Source organism: Truncatella angustata (assembly GCF_020726525.1).
Source record: "Truncatella angustata strain MPI-SDFR-AT-0073 chromosome Unknown BKA67scaffold_2, whole genome shotgun sequence".
In the NCBI taxonomy this organism is placed as follows: domain Eukaryota; kingdom Fungi; phylum Ascomycota; class Sordariomycetes; order Amphisphaeriales; family Sporocadaceae; genus Truncatella; species Truncatella angustata.
Window position 1 is genome coordinate 6555524 of NW_025763382.1, and position 22739 is coordinate 6578262.

General features: G+C 47.4%; 7 protein-coding genes across 7 annotated transcripts; 3 read left to right on the forward strand and 4 right to left on the reverse strand.

Annotated features, from left to right (window-relative positions):
• Positions 1-3021: 3021 nt before the first annotated feature.
• BKA67DRAFT_533407 (uncharacterized protein) lies at positions 3022-3892 on the forward strand (the record flags this gene model as incomplete). The annotated part of the gene is made up of 2 exons (XM_046099696.1): positions 3022-3077; positions 3130-3892. The coding sequence occupies 2 exons, from the start codon at positions 3022-3024 to the stop codon at positions 3890-3892; spliced, it is 819 nt and encodes a 272-aa protein (XP_045962482.1).
• Positions 3893-3987: 95 nt separating this feature from the next.
• BKA67DRAFT_557523 (FMN-dependent dehydrogenase) lies at positions 3988-5691 on the reverse strand. Its single transcript, XM_046102265.1, has 4 exons — positions 5499-5691; positions 5394-5445; positions 4503-5337; positions 3988-4455 (listed from the first exon to the last, which is right to left on the reverse strand). Exons 1-4 carry the CDS (start codon positions 5674-5676, stop codon positions 4186-4188), a joined length of 1335 nt encoding a protein of 444 aa, XP_045962483.1. The 5' UTR covers positions 5677-5691; the 3' UTR covers positions 3988-4185.
• A 5109-nt stretch (positions 5692-10800) lies between these two features.
• On the forward strand, positions 10801-12276 carry BKA67DRAFT_557526 (kinase-like domain-containing protein). The gene has a single exon (XM_046102266.1). It carries the CDS (start codon positions 11090-11092, stop codon positions 11918-11920), a length of 831 nt encoding a protein of 276 aa, XP_045962484.1. The 5' UTR covers positions 10801-11089; the 3' UTR covers positions 11921-12276.
• Positions 12277-12936: 660 nt separating this feature from the next.
• Positions 12937-13473, reverse strand: BKA67DRAFT_209492 (uncharacterized protein). Its single transcript, XM_046095478.1, has 2 exons — positions 13468-13473; positions 12937-13417 (listed from the first exon to the last, which is right to left on the reverse strand). The coding sequence occupies exon 2, from the start codon at positions 13304-13306 to the stop codon at positions 13061-13063; it is 246 nt and encodes an 81-aa protein (XP_045962485.1). The 5' UTR covers positions 13307-13417; positions 13468-13473; the 3' UTR covers positions 12937-13060.
• A 4188-nt stretch (positions 13474-17661) lies between these two features.
• On the forward strand, positions 17662-19316 carry BKA67DRAFT_591322 (uncharacterized protein; the record flags this gene model as incomplete). Its single annotated transcript, XM_046104700.1, has 2 exons — positions 17662-18871; positions 19231-19316. The coding sequence occupies 2 exons, from the start codon at positions 17662-17664 to the stop codon at positions 19314-19316; spliced, it is 1296 nt and encodes a 431-aa protein (XP_045962486.1).
• Positions 19317-20682: 1366 nt separating this feature from the next.
• BKA67DRAFT_557534 (thioredoxin-like protein) lies at positions 20683-21449 on the reverse strand. The gene has a single exon (XM_046102267.1). The coding sequence runs from the start codon at positions 21420-21422 to the stop codon at positions 20763-20765; it is 660 nt and encodes a 219-aa protein (XP_045962487.1). The 5' UTR covers positions 21423-21449; the 3' UTR covers positions 20683-20762.
• BKA67DRAFT_209609 (GNAT family acetyltransferase) lies at positions 21405-22515 on the reverse strand. The gene has a single exon (XM_046095479.1). The coding sequence runs from the start codon at positions 22247-22249 to the stop codon at positions 21644-21646; it is 606 nt and encodes a 201-aa protein (XP_045962488.1). The 5' UTR covers positions 22250-22515; the 3' UTR covers positions 21405-21643.
• Between the last annotated feature and the right edge of the window lie 224 nt (positions 22516-22739).

The following is a 22739-nucleotide window of genomic DNA, read 5'->3' on the forward strand; positions in this document are numbered from 1 at the left end:
AAGGTAACATGATTAACGAGCAAAAAGAAAAAGACAAGATACTTCAAGAGCCAAGTCCAGCCTGTGATTACGTAGACTTATGTTGTATAGTAATTTTGGTCTATAGAAAGTTGTATGATGTTGATAGATCTCTGACTATTGCTGTATCAGTTGCCGTGGCCGGTGAAGCCCGTCCGACGGATACGTACTGTATAGAAGATACAACTTGATTCGTGAATGGAGAGAACGTAACCGTAAATGCATGATTTCAACGACATTGTTCACACTGTTTGATGAACAATGAATTTGAAGTCGCATTCATAATACAACTATAGAAGTCTTGATGAAACTTCAATTACTTTTCTTCCGGTAATCATGGTTTCTTCAAATACGCGCCGCAACTTATTATTACCAGTATTATGAACCTATGGTTAGACTAGTCTAACCTTAAGTTAACCTAGTTGGTTGTCGAGTTAATGGAGTTAGCGGTTCACGCGCGCTAGTTTAAGGTTCTTCAACTGGGGAATTAAACTAGATCGGGATGCCAAATATTCCCGACTCGATCTTGATAATCAATCCTGGATTATTTTCAACAAAGCGTAATTTTGCGAAAAGAAGATAATCATTCATTATGTTCTGTAAGAAAAGCATACCAGTCTGTGCCACTAAAAAGCCTGCAGTTCAAGAGTTGTCGTACACCCATTTAACTGAGTTCTCTTAGTTGTTGTCCTTGTCTTTAACAGCATAATCGGTGCCACGGACGCAACTGCACCCTAACAGCTGCTCAGGAGTGCGATCCTCGCCAATAGTCTCCAGCTTGTTGAGATGAGCTTGATCAGATTATCCCAGGGGCTACAGGCGACTATACATGGGGCTATACATGGGCACTATATAGGTCCGGGGTAGTATGTCTCACTCTTGATAACTGGATCCCCTTGCTTGCGGGGCATGCCAGCAGCAATTTTGATGCTGTTAAGAGCACTAGCCATTGGGCTTGGCAGAGCATTGCGGGGTAATTGATGTGCTGCGCGCTGCTTTTGATGTTATCCTGTGAGCGAAATCCTGAAGGGTTTCGACAGTATGATTGTTTGCTCACGTGCAATTTTCATCTAGTCTAGTCTAGACTAGTCTAGACTAAGTAGCCAAATTAGTGTTGCTCACACGACAAGAGCGTCAACTTTTGTTCAACCGTCCAAGGTCCCGGTCTACTAATCAAGCTGAGGTCATCAAGATTATCTTCGATATCGCCTCTACGTTAGTGTTCGGACATGAGACCTCTGTCAAGCGCACATTCAATTCACTGACCACGTTACTGCTTGTAAGACAAGTTCCCAAGGCGCGACAATGATGGGTTTTTCTGTCCTTGGCGCCGTTAAAGCTGGCTTGTCCACTTGGTTGAAAAAAGAAGCATCAGTAATTGCAAGAACATGTAAATAACCGATTCCAAGACACCTCTCATATATCACTCTGCTATGTGATCCAATGCAGCATAATGCCGCATGTGGCTGGATCCAGCTATGATGTATCCGTAATGATCCGCGCACAATAGCAGATATGCAGAGGCATCAACGCCTGGCCGCCTATTGCCTTATTATGTCGACTCAGCCTCTTGGCTTAGCGGACATGTATCCCTGTAATTGTGTCCTCACATGGCAATAACGAGCTAAAGTGTAGCGAGCCGATCGCATATGCACACGCAGGAAACTCGACGCGTCCATATGCCAATAGGCAAGCTTTCAATCACGACACTCGCAGCGCATGATAGCAGCTAGCAGCCCCTAGTGCAGCCAGCGGCATAACTAAAACGGTTACCGATCAACCTTAGCTGTCAGCCTGAGTTGTCAGGCTTATAAGAATCCAACTGATGCCGCAACAATGCACGGAATCTCAACCTCTGAAGTATCAACTTTCTACCTTCCCCCCCCCCCCCCCTTCCCCCCACCAGGACTTTGTCTTGTTATATCTCTAAGTCTTGTTTTCCAATCACATGATCCACTCAAGCAACGTGCGTCTTAGAGTCTCAGTCATGGCCATTATGGAAGAACACAAGTACAACCAGCCCAAATGGTCGCAGAATGGCCCACCAATCATCATTCACAATACGTGCCAAGCCTCTCACCCGGTGGTACAGCCCAGTGATGATTGGGATTGCTATAATTGCGGGAGATGCAAGAATACAATGCATGGTCTGCAACGTATAATTGGCTGATCACCAAGTAAGAGTTCCCATCCATCGCCTTGCCGACGGTGAATTTACCAGAAGATTGCATAATTCTTGTTGCTGTTCATTCTGGCCGTTACTGATGCCTTTCCGCGCAAAGCGTTTTAGTCAAGGCTATCTCTACCTCCGATAGCTGTCCACTCTTTATGTCCTTCAATGCAACCTGCTACGGCTGCAAACCCGATGGTGCATTGCCTATCACACACTCACTTAGCGAAAGCTGAACTGCAGCATCATTTGTCAAATGCATCACGATTATACCCCACGATGGCCATACTCGACTGGATTCATGTCGTCCCTGTTGCCGAACTCTTCAAGTGGATCGGCATACACAGGGATATACTGAGTTCGATGAATTCAGAAATCCCTTGAGGATTTACGAATTCGCCTTCCGAAGAATCTCGGGATTCATTGGCCATCAACATACCTCGGACGATGTAAAGAAGTTGAAAAGAAAATTACAAGAGAAAAAAAAACACAGAAAAACCCACCGAAAACGAAATGAAGGGGCAGGTCAGGAACCCGGTATTAGCCAACAATCAGATGATGGGTCCTTGAACTCATCATCTGGTTGCTGTATCAGACCGACAAAGCGAAAAGATTCTATTTCTCATTTCTCAGTTCTTGGTTTCCAGCAGCTTCCTCAGCAGTCATTTGGGGAGCTGGCGATTGACCTGGAGCACGTCGATAAACTACTCTGCTTGATCACTAAAGCCTGTGACAAGGACCAACTGAACCAAATTTCTATACTGCCACCAAACCAACCACTAACCAGAAGATATTCAACCCAAAGTACGCAAACCACGAAAAGACCAGACAATATGTCTGAACAACAACCATGGCTATATGAAGTCAGGGGTGAGGAGGAGGGAATCACGTTAGTTTTGGAATTGATTTGCTCTTGTATATCATTACTTACACTTTTTCAGAGCTTACGATGACTTTACCCTCATGGGAGAACATCTGCCCCATGTGCCATCAGACCAATATGTGGACTTTACGCTCTTCCCTCCAGGCGACGAGCATCCCGTACATTTGGATCTCGGTGATGAGTTTCAACCACTACCTCCTGATCCAAGTTTCATGGGTCAGGTCCTATATCCTGATTTGAGAGGCCAGAACTCAGGCCCCAATGATATGCAACTCACTGATTACTCCAGACACGATCTGGGACTTACGCCTGGACTCAGCTATCAGACCAGTCCTTCCAGCTGGCCTTCGTCACAAAGCTATTATACAAGCAGCACGCAAGGATCTCCATTTATGACGGAACTCATGGCGCCTGTTCCATCATATGTTCTTGATAATGCCAATGCCGCGGCTGCACTAGTTCCGATAATGTGCGCTGGGGGAGCCTACTCACAACCAACCTCACCGCTGGGGCTGCCCCACACATTAGACCAACTGGATGGTCCTATAGATTTACAACAGCGTGCGCCAAGCAATCAGCAGCTCCAGCGCCGGCGCAGCAGAAACCCAATACAGTGCCCAGTAAGAGGTTGCCCACAAGCAAACAAACGGCATCGCTCAAGGCGTGACCTAAATCGTCACATCTGGGCAAAGCACGAGGAGTATGCGGTTAAACATAGGATCCCCGAGGAGACAGATACTTGTGATGTGTGTGGTGCGGAGGGAAGAAAAGACAACATAAAGCGGCATATGAGGCTGAAGCATGGAATTGAACGACCTTGATTGATTTTCTGAATGCGCGTCACGAGTATTAGGGGATGAAAGGCGTAGATGAGCTTAGTTTGTTTCTTTCTGGTAGATTGCATGATATTGGCTGTAGGCGTTTAGCGGGACATGACTGCTTCTTGCAATAAACTCTTCTTATTAAATCCCTTACATGCATAGTATGTTAAACTAACGGTGTCAATGCATCACTGGGTTTTGTTTGGGTAGGCAAACCATGAGCGTTCTCGGAACTAATGCTCACCCTCAGTAGCGTAAACCTCATCATGCACCTGAATAGAGCGCTTCAGCAGCTATGTAAGAGCTGGGGTTCCCGGGAAGTAAGTTCCTTTAGGAAGCGACTCGATAGAATCAAGGTCAATGTCTTCGACTTTAGGGTACCCAGCCACGTTCATCATGATGTCAAACTCCGCTAGCAGAGCTCTCATTTCATGGCGCACGCCCTCCTCGCCGGCGGCACCCAACGCCCAGACCCAGAGTCTGCCAATGAAGACGAACTTGGCTCCCAAAGCCAGTGCCTTAAAGACATCTGCTGCACCTCTGACTCCCGAGTCAAACATGAGCTATTGCCATGTTAGTGATAATAAAGGATACATTGTAGCGCACTTACGTATGTCTTATCTCCGACTGCCTGTGCAATCTTCTCCAATGCATCCAGACTTGCAATGGCACCATCGACCTGTCTGCCTGCGTGGTTTGACACAACAATACCGTCGACGCCTACCTCGACCGCCTTTTTAGCATCCTTGACATTCTGGATGCCCTTTATGCAGAACGGTTTCCCCCCTGAGATGCGCTTCCATTGCTCTATCAACCACGGAATCCGATCCCACGAGAAGGAGTGACCGTGCCAAATATGCTTATCAATCCACTCAGCTCCGACTTCCTTAGGTTGCTCCTCATTGTCCAATCCTTTCTTCTTTAGGGTTTCAATGAATGCCGGGTCCTGTAGTCCCAAGTCGCCCGCGCCGTGCTCGTGGTAAAAGGCATAATTGCCCATGGCGATGTCATCGTGTCGCCACGCTAGCTGCCATGTGTCCGTGGTCAGGATCAACGCCGTATAGCCCTGATCCGTAGCGCGCTGCAACATAGATAGCGTCACGTCGTCATCGGGGCTCCAGTATAGCTGGTAAAACCGCGGTCCGTCGCCGTTGGCCTTGGCGACATCCTCGATACTATAACTTCCGGCCGACGAAAGACAGTATGGCAGGTTGAGCTCTGCAGCCACTTTGGCTGGTGAAAGTTCGCCCGTTGGATGGTAGATCTTGTTGATTCCGATCGGAGCGAAGCCAATTGGTGCTGAAACATTGTGTCCGAAAATGGTGGTTGCAGTGTCCCGGCGACTGGTGTCCACCAGCGTCCTTGGAACCACTTGGTGGCGGTAGAAAGCCAGGCGATTGGCATAATGTGTCCAGGACTGGCCAGCATTACACGACGAATAGAGCCTAGACCATTGGTATCAGTGATTGCGAGCCTATATCCTAGTCGAAGAATGACTCACCAACCACCTTTCGAGAGACGCTCCTCAGCAAGGTCCTTCAGCTTATCAGGATCTGGTCAAGTTGTCAGCGTTGCGACCGCCGAATCGGATACTTTTACGACTGACGTGTATTGAAAGGCGGGTGTTTGCCTTCATTCGTTCCCCAAAACAGCTCTCGCTGCATGAGCGCCCATTGTGGCGTCGTGCGATTGTTGATGTTCGGATTAGTAGGATCACTCATTTTAACACTGCTTGAAAATAGTTGTTGAAACACTTTCAAGTTAGACTCAAGTCTCGAGATCATTCAAATATAAAGTTGTGTCTGCATGGTAGTTATTACCGAAATAGCCGTTTGAATGATGATATCAATACGCGAGCTTGATCCGCATATGACACCAAGAACGGCAAGTGCGGCCAATCATGATTGGATGCCACTAACCTAAAGCCATCCAGAGTTCCATATCCCCGAAGTCCGACAATCGGTACAACACTATACTGTTCTTGGCATTGTAAATCCTGCGCCGCGATAAGCGTGATAACCGTCATAACCATGGTGGACAGTTGTCCGCCAAAAGCGCGGGCAGTATCTTCAACACCGGTCATACAACCGTTACCACACTTCGGCCAATTTGAACATGTTCATTATACCAATTATTTATACAAACCAGTACCAAAATTTCCGATAATTTCTGAACATGATATTAGGTCCTTAAGACTTGATGTGCCATGCAGCACATGTGCTTGTCTTTATCCATTATAATCTGGCTCAGACTTACAAAATACTGTAAAATAACGATGGGTACTTAGAATGAGAGACGCACAAACACAGCCAGGTAAATTTGCCTGTAACTTGTTCCTGGGCAGATCGGTATTGGCTTTCCACCATGTAAACTATCACGTCGAGCGTCGATCAACCGCGAAAGTATGAATCAGTATAGTATTCATAGGATAAAACCCAACATACCTATGTAGTGACATATAAATGGGGTAGGCGGGTTTGAAAGCTTCAATAAAACTCTCCCGAACTGAATGCTTCTCATTAATCACACCCTGTGGTGAGTGTCTGCGAGGTCTTACTACAGCTACCATCTTGCACGCTCCGAACGTTCCACGTCTAGGAGGGATGCCGAGCAACTTCCTTTCCTGAAATCCAAAATTTTATTTTGGAATGGCAGACCTTGATCGCGGCGTCGAGGTAGACTTCAAGTCCCCAGACATCAGCTTGACGATATCCCCATTCTAGCAGCGCATATCCTAGCCTTTCTCATGATAGGTTTGATCAATGGCAAGAAACTCCAACGCCAGAGGACGAGGTCACTCGTCAATTGCTCGATGATACTTGGTCGATGGGCATTGCCACAGGTTCCAATGTGCTCAAGACATGGGTTGTGGAGGATCTGTCTAACTGCGATAGCCTAGCTGCATGAGGACAAAAGTCGTGTGAGATATTTCTCGTCCATGAGATGGCCTCCCGAACACGGAAACCCTTTGGTGGGCAATGAGTAAACATGGTGGTAAGCATGACAACGATGCCATAGGAAAGCTGTGTATGGTTTTCAAGCAACCTTGAGACGTCTGCCATACCATCATCCGACTTAGCTCATGAGTATATTGGACCGGGCATGCTTACGTCTAAATTCAAACATGAGTTCAAGTCAAGAGCCATAGGTATACTCACAAGTTCTGTTTTCCCAGCGAGCTTGATCAATGACGTACGCGTTGTGAACCGTGGAAAATAGTCACCACGGTGAATATAACTGAAGTCGTCATTTGAGAAACAGAAGTTCAACTGGCTTCAAGCATAAATCTCGACCTTGAGGACCGCGCCTTGAAACTAGAGCTGGTATGCAATTCAATTGTTACCGAAGTATGGTATGAGTGGCAAACCCACTGGATTGATGGTCCTAACATTGCCGAACGGCTTCAGGGTGACCGTGGTGTTCATGCCATCTTTTCGACAGTAGACCGACTCCATCATAAACAGAAGTCATCAAGCCCATTACCTCTGACCCGTTTAATATCTGACCGGGCTTGAGACCTGCCAGGTTCTTGCTGAGGTGGGTCTGCTTAGGCATGGTAATCAAATCAATATGCCTGAAGACATAGACATGAGCTAAACCTCTCACTTGAAATCTTTTAAGATAGATGTTCTTCTTGACAAAGGAACACGTCTGGGGGTTATGAATGAGTCAGAATATATCCGCAATCCTCACGAAGCCAACATTTATTGCTTGAGAGCCATCCAACCGGAGTTGAGATGGCAGTGCCGTGTCACGATGCCAGTAATTCTGTATGATCACCTCACTATGTATATCTTCAAATCCGCTGAGACATTCTTTGGCCCAGAAACCTGTCGACTAAAACTGTTTGCTGGTTTTAGCTTCGCGCTACGGACGCTGTCGGCGACCACGTCATCAGAAGCCAGGCCCGTGATGTTCGTGGCATCTCTCAGCAATGGACGCGGTGAATACAACGATATCGCCTTGATTTTCCATCTACTTACCAAGAATCCTGCATTTTGATACATTGCCAAGTTTCTACTATGTCACGACACTATCTGAACACGCAAGATTACGGTTGGGCATCGAAAAGATTCATCTTTACAACAAAATTGCTAAGCAATCACTACGTCCCAAATAAGGTTCTATCTTGGCTAGTATCGTGATATTCGGCAACTCCTATTGCTGCGCTCAAGGGCGAAAATCTGGGATAGAGACATGAAAGAATCGCGCATACGCGGGCTCCTGATTCGACCCCTGCCGGATCGCGTGTTGCCCTAGATCCTCTATGACTAGCTTCACACGAACTCCGATCTGGAACCACCAGGTTTCTGTCGCTGTCATGAAGTTTACAATAGCTAAGACTCTCGTGAGTCAGGGCATCAATATAAGAGTGCATTCTTACTGAGCTGATATCATTATCGATGAGTGTCCAAGTTGCTAAGCGGTATATTCACTCAATATTGTTGTGTCCTTACACGACATGGAGGCATCCCTTTTACTGTTTACTCGCACTTGGCCAAACAAGTCATCATAGCCATTGTTGCGAAGCTTTGGAAAGGGCAAACTCGTGCTGAGGTTGACGGCATAATTCCAATGTTGGCCGATAAAGACTTTGCATCGTTATACCTAGTGCTTAGTGGGATCAAGAACATACCAACTTTAACGATTCAATCCTGGAAAGTTTCAACGCGGTCCGCAGCTGGTTATTTTCTCTATATGCTCTCATACTGTGTACTTGGTCCAGTCATTGCCCGTTTCTAGAAAGTCAATTTATTGAAGTCCTGGCTCGAACACAAAGCATCGGAACTTTTACTGGTGGAATGTCCTTTTTGGGCCGCCCTCTGAGACAGAAACGAGCCCCGGTTCCTAGGCGTTTTTACGAATGGCAGCACCATGGGTAATCGTGTGGGTATCTTGCTGCTTTACAACAGTATCCTGGCGCTTTTGTATGCTCTTCAACTGAGACGTATTACAGTGTCATCAAGACTCTTCGCGATCGTGGTATCATCGCCAGCCGCTGCTTAGCATTATGCCTTGAATACATGGATCGCCTCGACTGTCTGTTGTACCTGGTGGACAGCTTGTTCTACGAGAATATCTCTAAGAATTTTGCCGTTCACATCGCATGCTATCTCATAGAATTCGGAATCTACCCATTTAACCCCATCACAAGGCTACCAGAAACATGGTTTCCAGCGAGATTATCTGTCATGGCATCTCTGAGAGCTTGTTATTACTGTTTGTGCTAGTAGATTTACGCGTCATTCTCGAGTTGTGGATGTATTAGTAAATATATACTGTATATGATTTAGATGTTATCTTCAAGTATTGTTAAGCTAATGCGAAACGTCTGGGGACTGGCGTACTGAACATCGATGTTGTCACAAGACACAATATGAGCGTTTACCCCAGAGGCCTACTTGTCAGAAGCGTTTACAGTCGTGCCACGAAGTCCTTACGCAACATTTCCCAGCAACTATTGGGATTTGCTACAGGGTATACGTATGCGACTTTAGATCTTATGTAAGGAAGCTACGATGTCTACAGTTGCTGAAAAGTGAGTGGGCATGGCCTTGGCTCCAAATCCGACTTTTCAAACATCCTTGACACAAGAAATACACTGACAGATGAGACAAGACAATCCAATTTAAGAGACCGAATAGCGTCAACTCTAAATACTTTGACATAAGTACTTACGGGGAGGATACACTGCTATCCTTGAATAAAAACAATTCGGGAGACCCCGCAAAGGGTAAACACAATTTCTCATACCGTAGCTGGTTGCCAGGGGGTGCCACTGCTAGAACATGGAATATGTCGTGGAAAGTCCTAGAACACACTATGTAAAATCATTGAGTGGGTAATAGCAGTTTCACATGGGATAATAATGAGGGTCATTACGCTTACGCCGAGCGGATGTTATTGCCAGTTATCACACCACCAGAAAGGGTTGTGTGCATAGTTTGCCTCAATATACAGTGACGATTACATGTTATCCCGTAGTTTGGCGTGGTTCTTTAAACATCCTGATAGGGGTATATCTTTAATTCGTTAAGACATCATGATGGTCCAAAATGCCAAGCCTCGTGATCATGGGAAGGAACACCAGATAAAGTTCAATTCATCTGAGGGACTGCAGTCGCAAAAGTTGCAGCAACATGATAGCAAAGCCCAGAACTTGGTACACAGGGGGGCCGACCTGTCACCAGGCAGCAAACTCCCCTCGTTCAGTGGGACCTGCGACGTTGCAACTCTCTCATCCACAATGTTACACTCAGTGGAACATCGGGTAGCAACGATTTGCCCACAAGCAAAAAGTCCCGTATGACATGGGGATAAAGCAAGGGTATTTGGTGCCCGAGTTCCACAACAAATGGAACTGTTTTGATCCCATGAAGTGAAAAAAAGAGATTCTAGAATCGATGCCCCCTGGCAATATAATGGGCCGTGCCGAGGAGATAGCTCGAAAAAGTTTACGCGACACGCAGCCCACCGGGTCCAGCGATGGAAACCATCGCAATTCGCAGGTGGCTATGCAGTGGTGCGGGTTATGTTGCAAAGGCACGCTCGAGTCTGTGCATATCCGAAAATCCGAACCATGATGAGAATGTGCGAGGCTGCGAGAGGCTGTGCAGAGCTTTGTAAGGCTCGAGAGTGTACTAAATATGCATACGAACGAGCTCTAGCGTCCCAGCTTGCGAACGGATTACGCCTGGTCTTTGTGGCAGGACACCGGACTCGTAATGCAGGTGAAGCTTTTTCAATGGGGTCACAGAGTCAGGGGATTCCACTCAGAGTGCGTGTGTCGCGGTTTGGGGTAAGTTAGTGGCACTAACTTAGTGCTGGGTCCTTGCCGGACAGTCCTCGGCTAAGACGGAAATACGCGCCACAATCTACACCAAGCGGAACTTGATCTGTCCCCAGCACAGATGATCGCGCCAACTCCGCGCCGCAATGCGCATTCACTACAAATCAGTGTCCTCGTTCCAAAAGGTAATACCTGTGTATCACCGATATCTCCATTTTGTCTTCTCGTCGCATCACTCCAACGCGTATCCGATTTCTTAATTCACTACGGTTAGGATTGCCACAGTGGCCACTCGTGCCGTACGCTAATTGGCACACGTTAGCCATCAGCTTTCCTGATGTATAGTGCAATCCTTCGTGCCAACGACCCCTTGGAAAATAGTTCTGGAACCTGCACTCTATCATAATATGCCATCAAAAACCGAATCCATTCAACCTGGACCGCTAGTCCGAGCATTAATAATCATCCTCGTGAAGGCACAAAACCAAAAATACCTTCAACGAGTATGGAAGCTCTTGCCTGGTCTTACGTCGGTATATAACCTATACATCAAAGTCAAACCATTCGACAACATGGCTGAGGCCTACGCCATGCAATTTGTTGCACAACGCACATCAATTCCAGTGCCAAAGATCCATTACGCTTTCATCCACAAGGGCGAAACTTATATCGTTATGAACAGGATCGAGGGGCAAATGGTGTGGCACAGGTGGCATAGCCGTTCAGAAGAATCGAAGCAACGGATTCGTGAACAGCTTCGAGCGATGGTGGCCGATCTTCGCTCAATTCCTCCCCCCGCGGGCACAGGAGTTGCTAGCATGAATGGAGGCCCCTTCTGCGACTGCCGCCGGCCCTCAAAGCTACTCTGGGGTCCGTATCCCACGACCCGCGCCTTTCATGAAGCGCTTGCAAACAATGCAAACATAGACGTAGAGTATGAGAACTTACCTCTTGAGGTATCGGAGCTCTTTCACTTTTATCAAAAATCGAGCAACAAATTGGTTTTTTCGCATAATGATCTCAGCAGTCTAAACATATTAACTCGAGGTGATAGGGTGGTTGGCATTGTCGATTGGGAAACAGCAGGATGGTTCCCGCCGTATTGGGAGTATACATGTGCCAAGTACGTGAATCCTAAGAATGATTTCTGGGCAGAAGAGGTAGACCATTTCATAACGCCTCTGCCGTATGAGCTTAAGATGGAAAGCATCAGACGTGAATACTTTGGCTCTTATTAAGTACTGTTACGAAATGCGTGCTAAGACCTGTAAATGCTTAGTACATTTGGTAATGTGCCTGCTTTTGGCCTGAGACGAAAAGTACTATTACGAAATGCGTGCTAGGATTTGCAAAGGCTTATGCCTGCTTTCGTCCTGGGACGAATAGTACTGTTATGAAGAGTGCCAGCACGGAATCCGTGACGGTACGTGCCAGCGCCCAGTACGTTCTGTATCATTCCGGCGTGCCAAGGTACGTACTACTGTCTAGTATGCGAGATCGTCCTCGGCGAAATAGAACTTGGTCGATTATAGCCTCGCAGTTTGTGCCTTCCAGGTCCATATTTTGTTCATGTATGTATGACGTTAAAAAGCCATAAATGAATGTTTAAGTAAAAATACAGGGAGGCTAAAACCGGACCACAGATGCAGGCTTTAAAAGCCAGAGCCTGAAGTCACAGTGTTCCCACCATCTAATTGCAGAGTTCCCGCAAGTACGTAGCCATTATTGGCTGTTCCAAAACACCGGGACTTAGTTGACTTCGGATCCACTTAAGTTACCGCTCAGGTGGTCGCTTCTGTTCAGTCCGGGGACCAAGCCCTGGGATATCGGTTAGTCCTTGGTCGGTTGATTTTGATATTTTTACGCACTGAAATAAGTAGACCTTTTCTTCCCGCGCGAAGGTTGGTCCATGAATCTCATTTTTGTCGTAGTGTTTTTCATCATGGTGTTACGGAAGATTAACTCTTCTTGCAATGATTCTTGGAGTTGCTTGATTTAATTCTGACCGTGCTCTCTTGGGGTACAGAAACGGACTACAGTTTTTACAATGCTGTAAACAGACTTGGGGGATTTGGAATCCGGTATGAGACATGTGTGTCCTTTCAGTATTTAAAATTGCAAAGAATGTCATAGGAGTCGTATATCCATTATAATTGGCAAACTATTCGTAAAAGAAAACGCAGCGACTACAACCAGAATGGGATACAATCCTGAATTGACGATACTTGTAGAGCCTTGTTACGGCGCAACCACTTTAGGGGAGCGAGTCCCCAGTGGAGGTCATTGACTAGCAAAGTGTTTTTCTGCCATTGAGCTCCATTGCGGGGGCTTGCTCCTATATAACCAATATCCCGTCTGAATGGTGTAAAAGATAGACCCTAGACTGAAAATATCAGTCGCAGGCGTCGATTCCCACGGCATTCGAGGGTCAAAAAAGGTGTGTCGGGCAAGTGACCGCCATCCAAACCTAGCTTTGTACAAAATGACCCGCTGAAATCACAGAGCCAGATGCTTACAAATGATCCATGGACTTGATCAACTAGGATATTTTCTGGTCGCAAATCCGAGTGTATCACGCCCTTCTCATGCGCATGTGCCACTCCTTCAGCTATCTGCTCACACATTTGGGAGCGCTGGGAGGGAGCAATTCTGAGTTGTGAGAGTCGATATATTTCTGTTGATCCCTGAACTTGGCCACTGAAAGATAAATGCCGTTGTTATCAAGCCCCAGATACCTGTTAACAAAGATTAGCTCTGGCCATAAAGGCCGAAGAAATATACAAACGGGACAATCCTGGAGTGTTTGCCTAACAGTTCTAAAAATCTGTCATTCAATATCAATAGACTTAGCGTTTTGTTCTTCTAAACCTTTACGATTGTCATTATTGACCCGAATCTCCAAAGGCGCCTTAAGAACTACACCTGGAGTTTGCTGGCAGAAGTCTGAACTGGAACCGCGGTACGGTAGAGATTGCATCCTGTAAGCATATGAAGATTAATTCTATCAAGGTAAAGTAAGGAAGAGCGGTTTGATGGAAATCTGACGTTGAAGAGTTTCTAGAATCTAAATATCCGTTCACTAACTTAAGGTCGATCATGAGAATTCATTCTGCCTGCGTGTTATTTGCATTGCTGTTTTAGGTTAAAATGGCGGCAAAAAGAATTATTTAGCTGGCTCGGCGATGGATTTATAGTAGGCTTATTTAATGGGCCTAATCTTTAATCTTGGCACTGTCTCAATTGTTACTTGGGCTTGAATTTGCAACTCGGTAAAGACAGACTAACCTAACGTAGACAGATGCGCTAACAATCGCCGGCTTGTTCGGGACTGCAAGGTCTTCTCCTCCGGTCGGTAACCAGACTGTTGGGTCTGCTTTTTCATGATTGCGACTAAATAGACACAGAAACAGAATAGTGCAATGCAATGTCTACTATACAAAAATTTCAGCGGTCCTAAAGAGTACTGCGAAAAATCTTCGCTTAGGCAAAGAGTTACCCTAGATAGTGGCAACCTTGAGGCACTGTGTTGCAATCTGCACAAACGCATTCCATCAATATGGCCGCTACACAAGACAACAAACGAGGGCGAGAGTATTGCAAGTAATTCTGCGAGCTAGTGTTCTGACAGTGTTCCCGAGTCAAATTCTGCCGTTGAAAGGGGCATGGTAGCATGTGAAGTCGTTCCAAAGACATAGCTTCTAACAGTATTCAGGACTATGCATTACTCGAGCTCTTGGGAACTAGAAACCGTACACGGCGCTGAAGGTCACTGACATGGCAGAGGTCGCTGACAGCTCCTGGCAGTGCAGCATGGCGAGACTAGCTCCCTCATTCGCAGCTAGTCTAAGGTTAGCTGGGATTGCACAAAGACGGGCTTGTGCCTGGTCTCTTATGGCTACTGCGTTACTTCTGCAACTAAAAGATCGGTATGCCAATTTGGGTAATTCGAAATTATCCACGTTCGAATTTGAACAAACCCTTGCTGGATCTGGTTTTGGAGATTTGACAGACCCGCCGGGCTGGGTTTGGTGGCGGCCAGACCTTAATATCCATGTTGGAATCTACCAGGACCATGTCGCAATCCCGTACCGTCGCGTCTTCCGTCTCGAAACCGTCTGATAGAATTGCCAATCTGGTGAATCAAACGAGCGGCGACAAAAGCTGCTTCGACTATTTCTGTGCCGGAAAGTCGCATTCATCCAAACGACGTTGCTATCAATACACAATACATGTATCCGCGAGATGAAACTTTACGGTTTTGATTGAGTTTGGACGATTTATTCCTGGCTTGCTCGAGATTGTGTTGAGCCGCACAAATTCCAGGCGTTTAGCTAACTTTACAGGGCCCGACCACGTTGCATTAGCCTTATCGCTCAGAGCATTCTATGTAGAACCTGATCGCCACCAAGGTCCCTTACCATTGGCATGACTCAAGCTCATGCATCATCCCGCGCAGACCAAGGTCAACAAATTTTCATCCACTGATCATTGCTGGGTCATCCCACGCAGCATCGTGCAGCAGGCATGTGAAAGAACGATCGTCCCCTGCGGCTCTGCTATGTGCCCTGCGCTTCGAGCATCAGCATCTCGACGTTCCACCGGTGTTCAACCCAGGGTCTCCTTGCCTTCGTCAGTTGCAGTTCTTATCTGCTTCAGGTCACGCAACTCTTAGGACGGTTTTTGACGCTCCATATGTTTACGAACGTACTGTTGTGTTCAGTTCACCGACACCCAAGCCGGCGCAACCGGGGCTCGCAAGCCGGGTCCACCAGAGCTGTGGGACGTCGCTCACATTTCACGTCCGTTCCGCACTTCCAGACCTTCACGATAATCTCCATGGTGTTTCTTCATGTCCACTTTCGTCTGGACACATCTTCTGAATCTTACAGTCCCACCGTGTGCGTCATAGAATTCAGCTGATACGAGCATTTCCTCACGTTTCTGGTTTACTGGAGCTTGACCCCGAGCTCCATTCTCCACTGCGACATGTTGCAAAACCGGACATCTCTGCCAAACCAGGCGGATCGTCCTCTGGTGGAGTCCACAGATAAGGAAACAGCGGCATGGCAACTCCATCCCACTGCATTGTGACCAACAACTGAATTCACATTGTACTTGGTTTGTCTTGGAAGCCATCAAGCTCCCACGTCCCTGCGCATCCTACCCGTGCAGATCCGTGCCAATGATTGAGCAGACTATGGCTGCCGCGTAAAGAGCAAGCGCTCTATATCGGCCCGTTGTCACGCACCAGGCGAATGCCACAAGCAAATTGTGGTGTGACTTGGCGTGCTCTCCTATTCTGATCACTCTTCTCGACTGACCAAAGGACTTGATAAGACGGACATTCAGTCATATTGGCAAGTCTTTTCATAAAACCGAACATCTTTTTTTCCCACAAGCTAGCTAGGCCCTTAGTCACGAACCTTCTAACCTAGGCTCTGAGCTCTCAAGCTTGGTCCCCTGTCGCTCTCTTCGATCTTTGTTCTCAATTGCCACCGCATGGAAGCGGCGGATCCCCATACGCAACCCGTACCCATAATAGTCTTGCATCGCGCTTTCTGGTGAGGAGGTTCGTCGTCACCTTGTTGCACACGGCCAAGTAGCTGCTGTCATTACCAACCAACCAACCGACACGAACGTCATTCGGCCAACTGCATTTCTGACCGTCTTTCCGGAGCATCGTCGTTCTGGATCATTGCCATTCTGAGATACTGCTTTTCCTTCGTTTATTTCGGGACCTTGGATATCAGCCGAAATCATGAACTAGCCTGGAGTTGACAAACCAACCCGGCGTAAATCGTCAAACATTGTCTTACATAGAACTTTCCACATACTTCCCGGGATACATCTTACTGGCCACTCGGTACCAATCCTAGGACGGATCCGTCAGCACCACCCAGGCTCAATGATTACAGAATTATCCAAATCAGGCCCCGGATCCAAAATGGAAGGACAGCAGGTAGTCACTGGCAAGAAGGAAAAGGGTAGAGTGCGATTCAACAGCACTGCTACCGGTGAACCTCCTATTATACCATCACTGGATATTAGTGAAGTGCCATCACCATCCGTGACACCTCCCAATGGCGCTGCTAGCCCACCGACACCACTTCGTAGGCCCCGGCCGTCAATTATTCGAGGGAGCTCTTATAATTCCGTGCTGGACATGGATGCAGATGGTGGCAATTTGAGCCCAACGAAACGGATTTCAGCAGCGGCAGCCCATCTTCGGGCTCAGCAAGTCGCTGCTACTATGCTGGGCTCTCACTCGGCCCCAGGATCAAGAAGGGGGTCGATTGATTCTGACACTCTGTCGCAAGTTAGCACCGGAAACCCTCTTTTATCACCTGGCCACCATTTGGACACGATGCAAGAGAAACATGTTGATGAGATTGAGCTGGAGGCTGGTCCGGCACAAGACAGACGGAACCACAATTCTGAAGCTTATGAGCTGGTTCGAGCTCACACTATGCTACATGGTGCTTCGCCTGATGGGACCCCTGCACCCAATGAACACAGCCGAACAGCCGAAAATGTGATGGACAAACTCATCTACTTCGATGAAGACGATGTCTTGCTCGGACCAGGAGGGAAACCAAGGGAAGGTGTTCTTGGAAATTTGATGAAGCTCTACCGCGTCGATGATGCACCCAGGAAAGATTACAAAGACTACAGCGGCTACACCACGCCTGGTTCTTCTGGTACAGCTACTCCGACGCGCAAGAAATGGTATAATCAGAATATGAACAGCTCGTCCACAACACTCGCCAGTTTAGCTGCCGCGTCGGCTATCCTGGCGAATCCGAACGAAAAGCGATACCGGAGCCCAGGCGATCCGAAACAACATAAGAGAACGCACAGCAGCAAGATCAAGTCTATGATGAATTCCAGGCCGCGAATGGAGGAAGAAGCCAGAATCACAATTCATGTCGCGAACATCCTCAAGCGGCAGGAGTTTATCATTAAGCTCTGCAGAGCGTTGATGATGTTCGGTGCCCCGACTCACAGACTCGAGGAGTACCTGCGCATGATGGCTAGGGTGCTCGAGATTGATGGACAATTTCTATACCTTCCTGGCTGCATGATCATTTCTTTTGATGATTTGTCTACTCACACTACTGAGGTCAAGATTGTTCGATCAGTGCAGGGTGTCAATCTGGGCAAGCTGAAGGACTCTCACGAAATCTATAAAGAGGTTCTGCACGATGTCGTCCCTGTTGATGAGGCCATTGTCCGACTGGATGACATTATCAAGTCCAAGGACAAGTTCAACCCCTGGTTTCGTGTCCTCATGATGGGTCTCGCAAGTGCTACTGTTGCACCGTTCGCCTTTGACGGTCGTCCTATCGATATGCCAATCTGTTTCCTGCTCGGCTCCCTCCTTGGATTCTTGCAGCTCATCGTCGCACCAAAGTCGGATGTGTACACAAACGTGTTTGAAATCGGTGCTGCTGTTCTGACTAGTTTCCTTGCAAGAGCTTTTGGAAGCATTCAAGGCGGCGAATTGTTCTGCTTCTCGGCCATCGCTCAGAGCTCAATCTGTCTTATCCTTCCAGGTTACCTCGTTCTTTGCGCCGCCTTGGAATTGCAGTCAAAAGCCATTGTACCCGGTTCCATCAGAATGGTGTATGCTATCATCTACTCCCTGTTCCTTGGTTTCGGCATCACCATTGGCACAGCCATTTACGGTTGGATAGACGACAACGCGACCTCGTCGACTACCTGTAGTAACACTCTCGACTCGCATTGGAACTTCCTATTCGTGCCTGCGTTCGCCTTCTGCTTGACATATGTCAATCAGGCGAAATGGAAGCAAATGCCGGTTATGATTCTCATTGCCTTGGTTGGCTATATCGTCAACTTCTTCCTGTCCAAGAAATTCCCAAACAGTACACAGATCTGCAACACCATCAGCGCCTTCGCTGTCGGCATTTGCGCCAATCTTTACAGTCGCCTCCGGCACGGTGTCGCGGCCGCAGCCTTGCTCCCTGCCATATTTGTGCTGGTGCCTAGCGGGTTGGCTGCTACCGGTAGTCTCCTCAGCGGGTTGAGCACTGCTAACGAGTTGACTAACTCGACTTCGACGGTCAACGGAACCTCGACGGTAGCGGTCTCGAGCGATAGCTCCCTCGACACCATCGTGTTCAACGTCGCGGCAAGCATGATCGAGATTGCCGTCGGTATTACGGTCGGTCTGTTCTTCGCCACACTCATTATTTATCCTCTTGGCAAGCGGCGCAGCGGGTTGTTCACCTTCTGATTTCGCATACACCTATATCGACAGAAATGTTTTCGGCGTTTTTTTACTTTTGTTCTCGGGCTTCATGTTTGTTTTTGAGCTTCTTGGCACACGGTCGTTCACACCTTTTATTTGTTTATATATGCATTTGGTAAAGCAAGCGAAGCGAAGCGACAGGTGCAATCGGTTCACTTCGGGGGTTCGGATATACATACAGGCTGGAAGGAACAGGGTTAAAGCATTAATACGGGATAGAGGAGCATTAAGTAGGGGCATCTTTAGACTATGGATATTACTTGAACAGCATTATAGGGCGTATCGAAAAAGGAAACAGATTACGATACACTCACTGCTCCCACGCCTTTTCCATGTGCTTCGCGGTTGAAGTTACACCTTGAATTTTCTTCCGTACCCACCCAAAACTTCCCCTATGCTTTAGAAAACCTTTCAAGCTTGATCTTCACATGCAGCTCAAAACATGCTCCCCTACAACTCCCTCGTTATAATTATTTTGATGTGGCACTATCTCTTTCTGTAGGAAATCTACAGCTTGGATTTGTACACGAAATCTTGATGGAATCCATGATTCGATGGGAAATTGAACTTGGGTTACTTGTCCTTCTCGTAGTGCCCAAATTCAACAACTTGCTAAACCATGACAGGCTCCGCCGTTTCGATTAAGACGCTTCTGTGCGACGTTCTCCACGTTCACCACAGTCTGGTTCCGCAAACGAGATCAGAATCCAACACGAACGTAAGGGCTATGCTATCCCTAGACTCGTGTCGTTTCCTCGTATTGCTCCGGTCTACGCGTTATGAGTTCAAACGTCATCCCCAAACCGGCACCACTAGCAAAGCTGAGGGACACAATCCGCTGAGCTATGGTCTTGGAGATACAAAATTGTGCATGCAAGTTACGCAGCGCTGTCATACAAGCGTAGAAGCTGATTGGGTGCCTAGGCTTATCGCTACACTTTTCATATCAGTATTGCTCAGTTGGCAACATCGATTGGCAAGAAGGCCGAGCACATCGTACCCGTAATTGTGTTGTGGTATGTCTGAGACCTTGCACGGCAAGCAAGCATAAAACTCTCCAGCCGATTTATGGAGGTGTTGTAGGTAGCCATGCATGTGTTATGTAGAGATAAAAACATTCTGAGCATATTCTGCCGCCAGCCATTCTGTTGTCGCTGTTTTAATGGTTAGAATATATTGATGATGAGTCAACGCATGAGTTAGCTATACGTGCCGTTAGTACCAGGCCCTCCGGGGATATGGGGGAACTGGGCGGGTAGATTGATGTTAGTTAGATCTTCTGTTTTCCAACCTTACAAAGGTTCAATCGACATGGGCCAAGGTGCGTAACTCAACAGCCACCCGCTGACCAAAATAGTGGTGGGTGTTGGGTGAACAACCGCGATTGTGCTTCTAAGCATAATCTGGATCACAGATCTCACAAAGAAATTGGAGTAGACCCATTAAGTCTAATTGGCCAGATTTGTTGGCAGCCAACATTTTGTTGAGTAAATTTGGCTGAGCGTAAGGGTATGAAAACTCTTTGGTTCTTTCACTGTATCAAGAAAATTTTGACATTTGAAAACAAAAAGAGAAAAAAAGACAGAGAAAAAAAGACAGAGAAAAAAAGGTAAACTATGAGGTAAGATGCCTCGAACCAATACGCCGGAATGAAGCGGAATGTTGGGCGTGAGGGATAAGCTTGGCAGCCATCAGTACATACTTTAGTTGTTACGCATCATGATAAAATCCGCAGTAAATCGATTCCAGATTGGAGCAGCCCTATAAGGCTGTGCGAATATACTCTTATACCATCTACCTAGTATGCCCTAAGCTTTTGCTGACGCATCGGCAATCTTCTCAAAGATGCGCTTGAAAACATCCGGATCTACCGCGCCGGGTGCTTCAAACATTCCATTGATCCTGATATTCGGCACGCCGCTCACACCCAGCTGCCGCGCTTTCAGCACTTCATTCTCAACTTCCTCTGCGCCCTGATTCGTTTCCAGGTAAGACCTGACCTCCTCTCCATCCAGTCCTGCCGCCTCTGCCGCGCTTTTCAACATGTCGCGACTGGTGATGTCCTGCTCCAGCTCAAAGTACCTCTTGAAAAGCTCATCAACGACTCTATTTTGGGTCTCCTGGCTCTTTTGGCCCGCGAGGCGGATTAGGCGATGCGAGTCGCGCGTGTGGCCCGTCCGACCGCCAAAGCTGAAGTCGATACCGACTTCCTTCCCGACGGCACCGAGAGTCTGTTCAATCTGGGCGAACTTCGCATCGCCAAATCGACGCTTGTATCGATCTGCTTTGACCTCTCCCTCGACGGGCGCATTTGGATCAAGGTAGTAAGGATACCACGAGACGTTGAAGGTGTCGCTTGAATTCGGGTGCGCGGCCTTGTATGAAGCAATGCCGGCCTCGACTCGGCGCTTGCCGACGTAGCACCAAGGGCAGACTGAATCACTAATGATCTTGATATCGAACTTCATTGTTTTTTGAAATATTTTTTTTGGATGAGCTGGGATGAATTTTTTTGTTTCTATCTCTCGACGTCCGGTTATAGAAGTTATTATATACGTCGGCGTTAAGGATTGTGGATTTATCAGCAGAAGTGTCCCAGTTTTATCACCGGGCTTGGCTTGGCGATCCGTGATCTGCTTTTTTCCGGAACCAATTAGCGTTAACCAAATATGGTCCCTCTGACCAACATCTATTCTCTCCAATTTCGGCCTTCCTTCTTCATCTTGTTTCTCCATTCGCCTTCCAGCACGCCGTAGGTCACGTAGTCATGCCATTCTCCATTAAACCAGATCTCTTCGCGCTTGCGGCCTTCCAATACAAACCCCAACTTTGAGTAAAGTCGCATAGCACCCGTGTTGAATGTGAACGTCTCGATGCCAATACGATGCAGACCCGCCATTTGGAATCCATAACCCAACGACCACTCGATGGCTTCCGCGCCGTACCCATTGCCACGATGTGGCCGCAGAATGTCAATACTGATGTAGCTCACTCTATGGTGTTCTGCGCCTTTATTGTGGGCTTTAAGCGCGACGACACCGATCGGTGTGGGCTTCGACTCCGGACTTTCGGCAGGGAGGCATATGATGGCGCTCATGAGTACACGTTCCTGTAGAGACTCCCTCCATTTGTTGCTTGACTTCTTGCTTTCGGGTACGAGAAGACCAAAGCTGGAGCCGGACTGGGCCTCGGCATCTCGCTGGATGTTGTAGATGAATTCCTCGTCATCAGTGTTGTCCTCCACGGCTCGGTAGAGCAGCCGCTTGGAGGTGAATGGGTCGAATGGCTTGACCATAATGAGACGGTGGCCACGCGGACACAACAGGAACTTGAGTGGAATCTTGGGGAGATTTACGTCAGATTTTAGAGGAAGCAGGCCCTTTTATAGTGTATTCATGGCATTGCGAGCATCAAAATCTCACAATAGGTAGTATCACGCTAGGCCTCTCTAGGCTCGCCGTGTCGGTTACAAGGTTGAAGCCCCACCAAAACTCCATCATACTCTTTCATGCAGGGATAAATCCTCAATTAAAACAAAAGGCGGTTGATGATATAGTGCAGTATGTTGGGACTTTGTTTCTGATGCATGGGTAGTTTCGTGTCAATCACGAGTTGAGTCACATGTTGTTTGGATGAAAGCTCATCAGTGCTAGCTGGAGAAATGATCTACAGGTCATGCTGCCAAACACTGATAGTGACTTAATGAAAATTCCAAAAGCAGCCCAAATGTATGATCAATTGCAAGATACAATGCATATTCACTCAACTCAGAACCTCCCCCACCC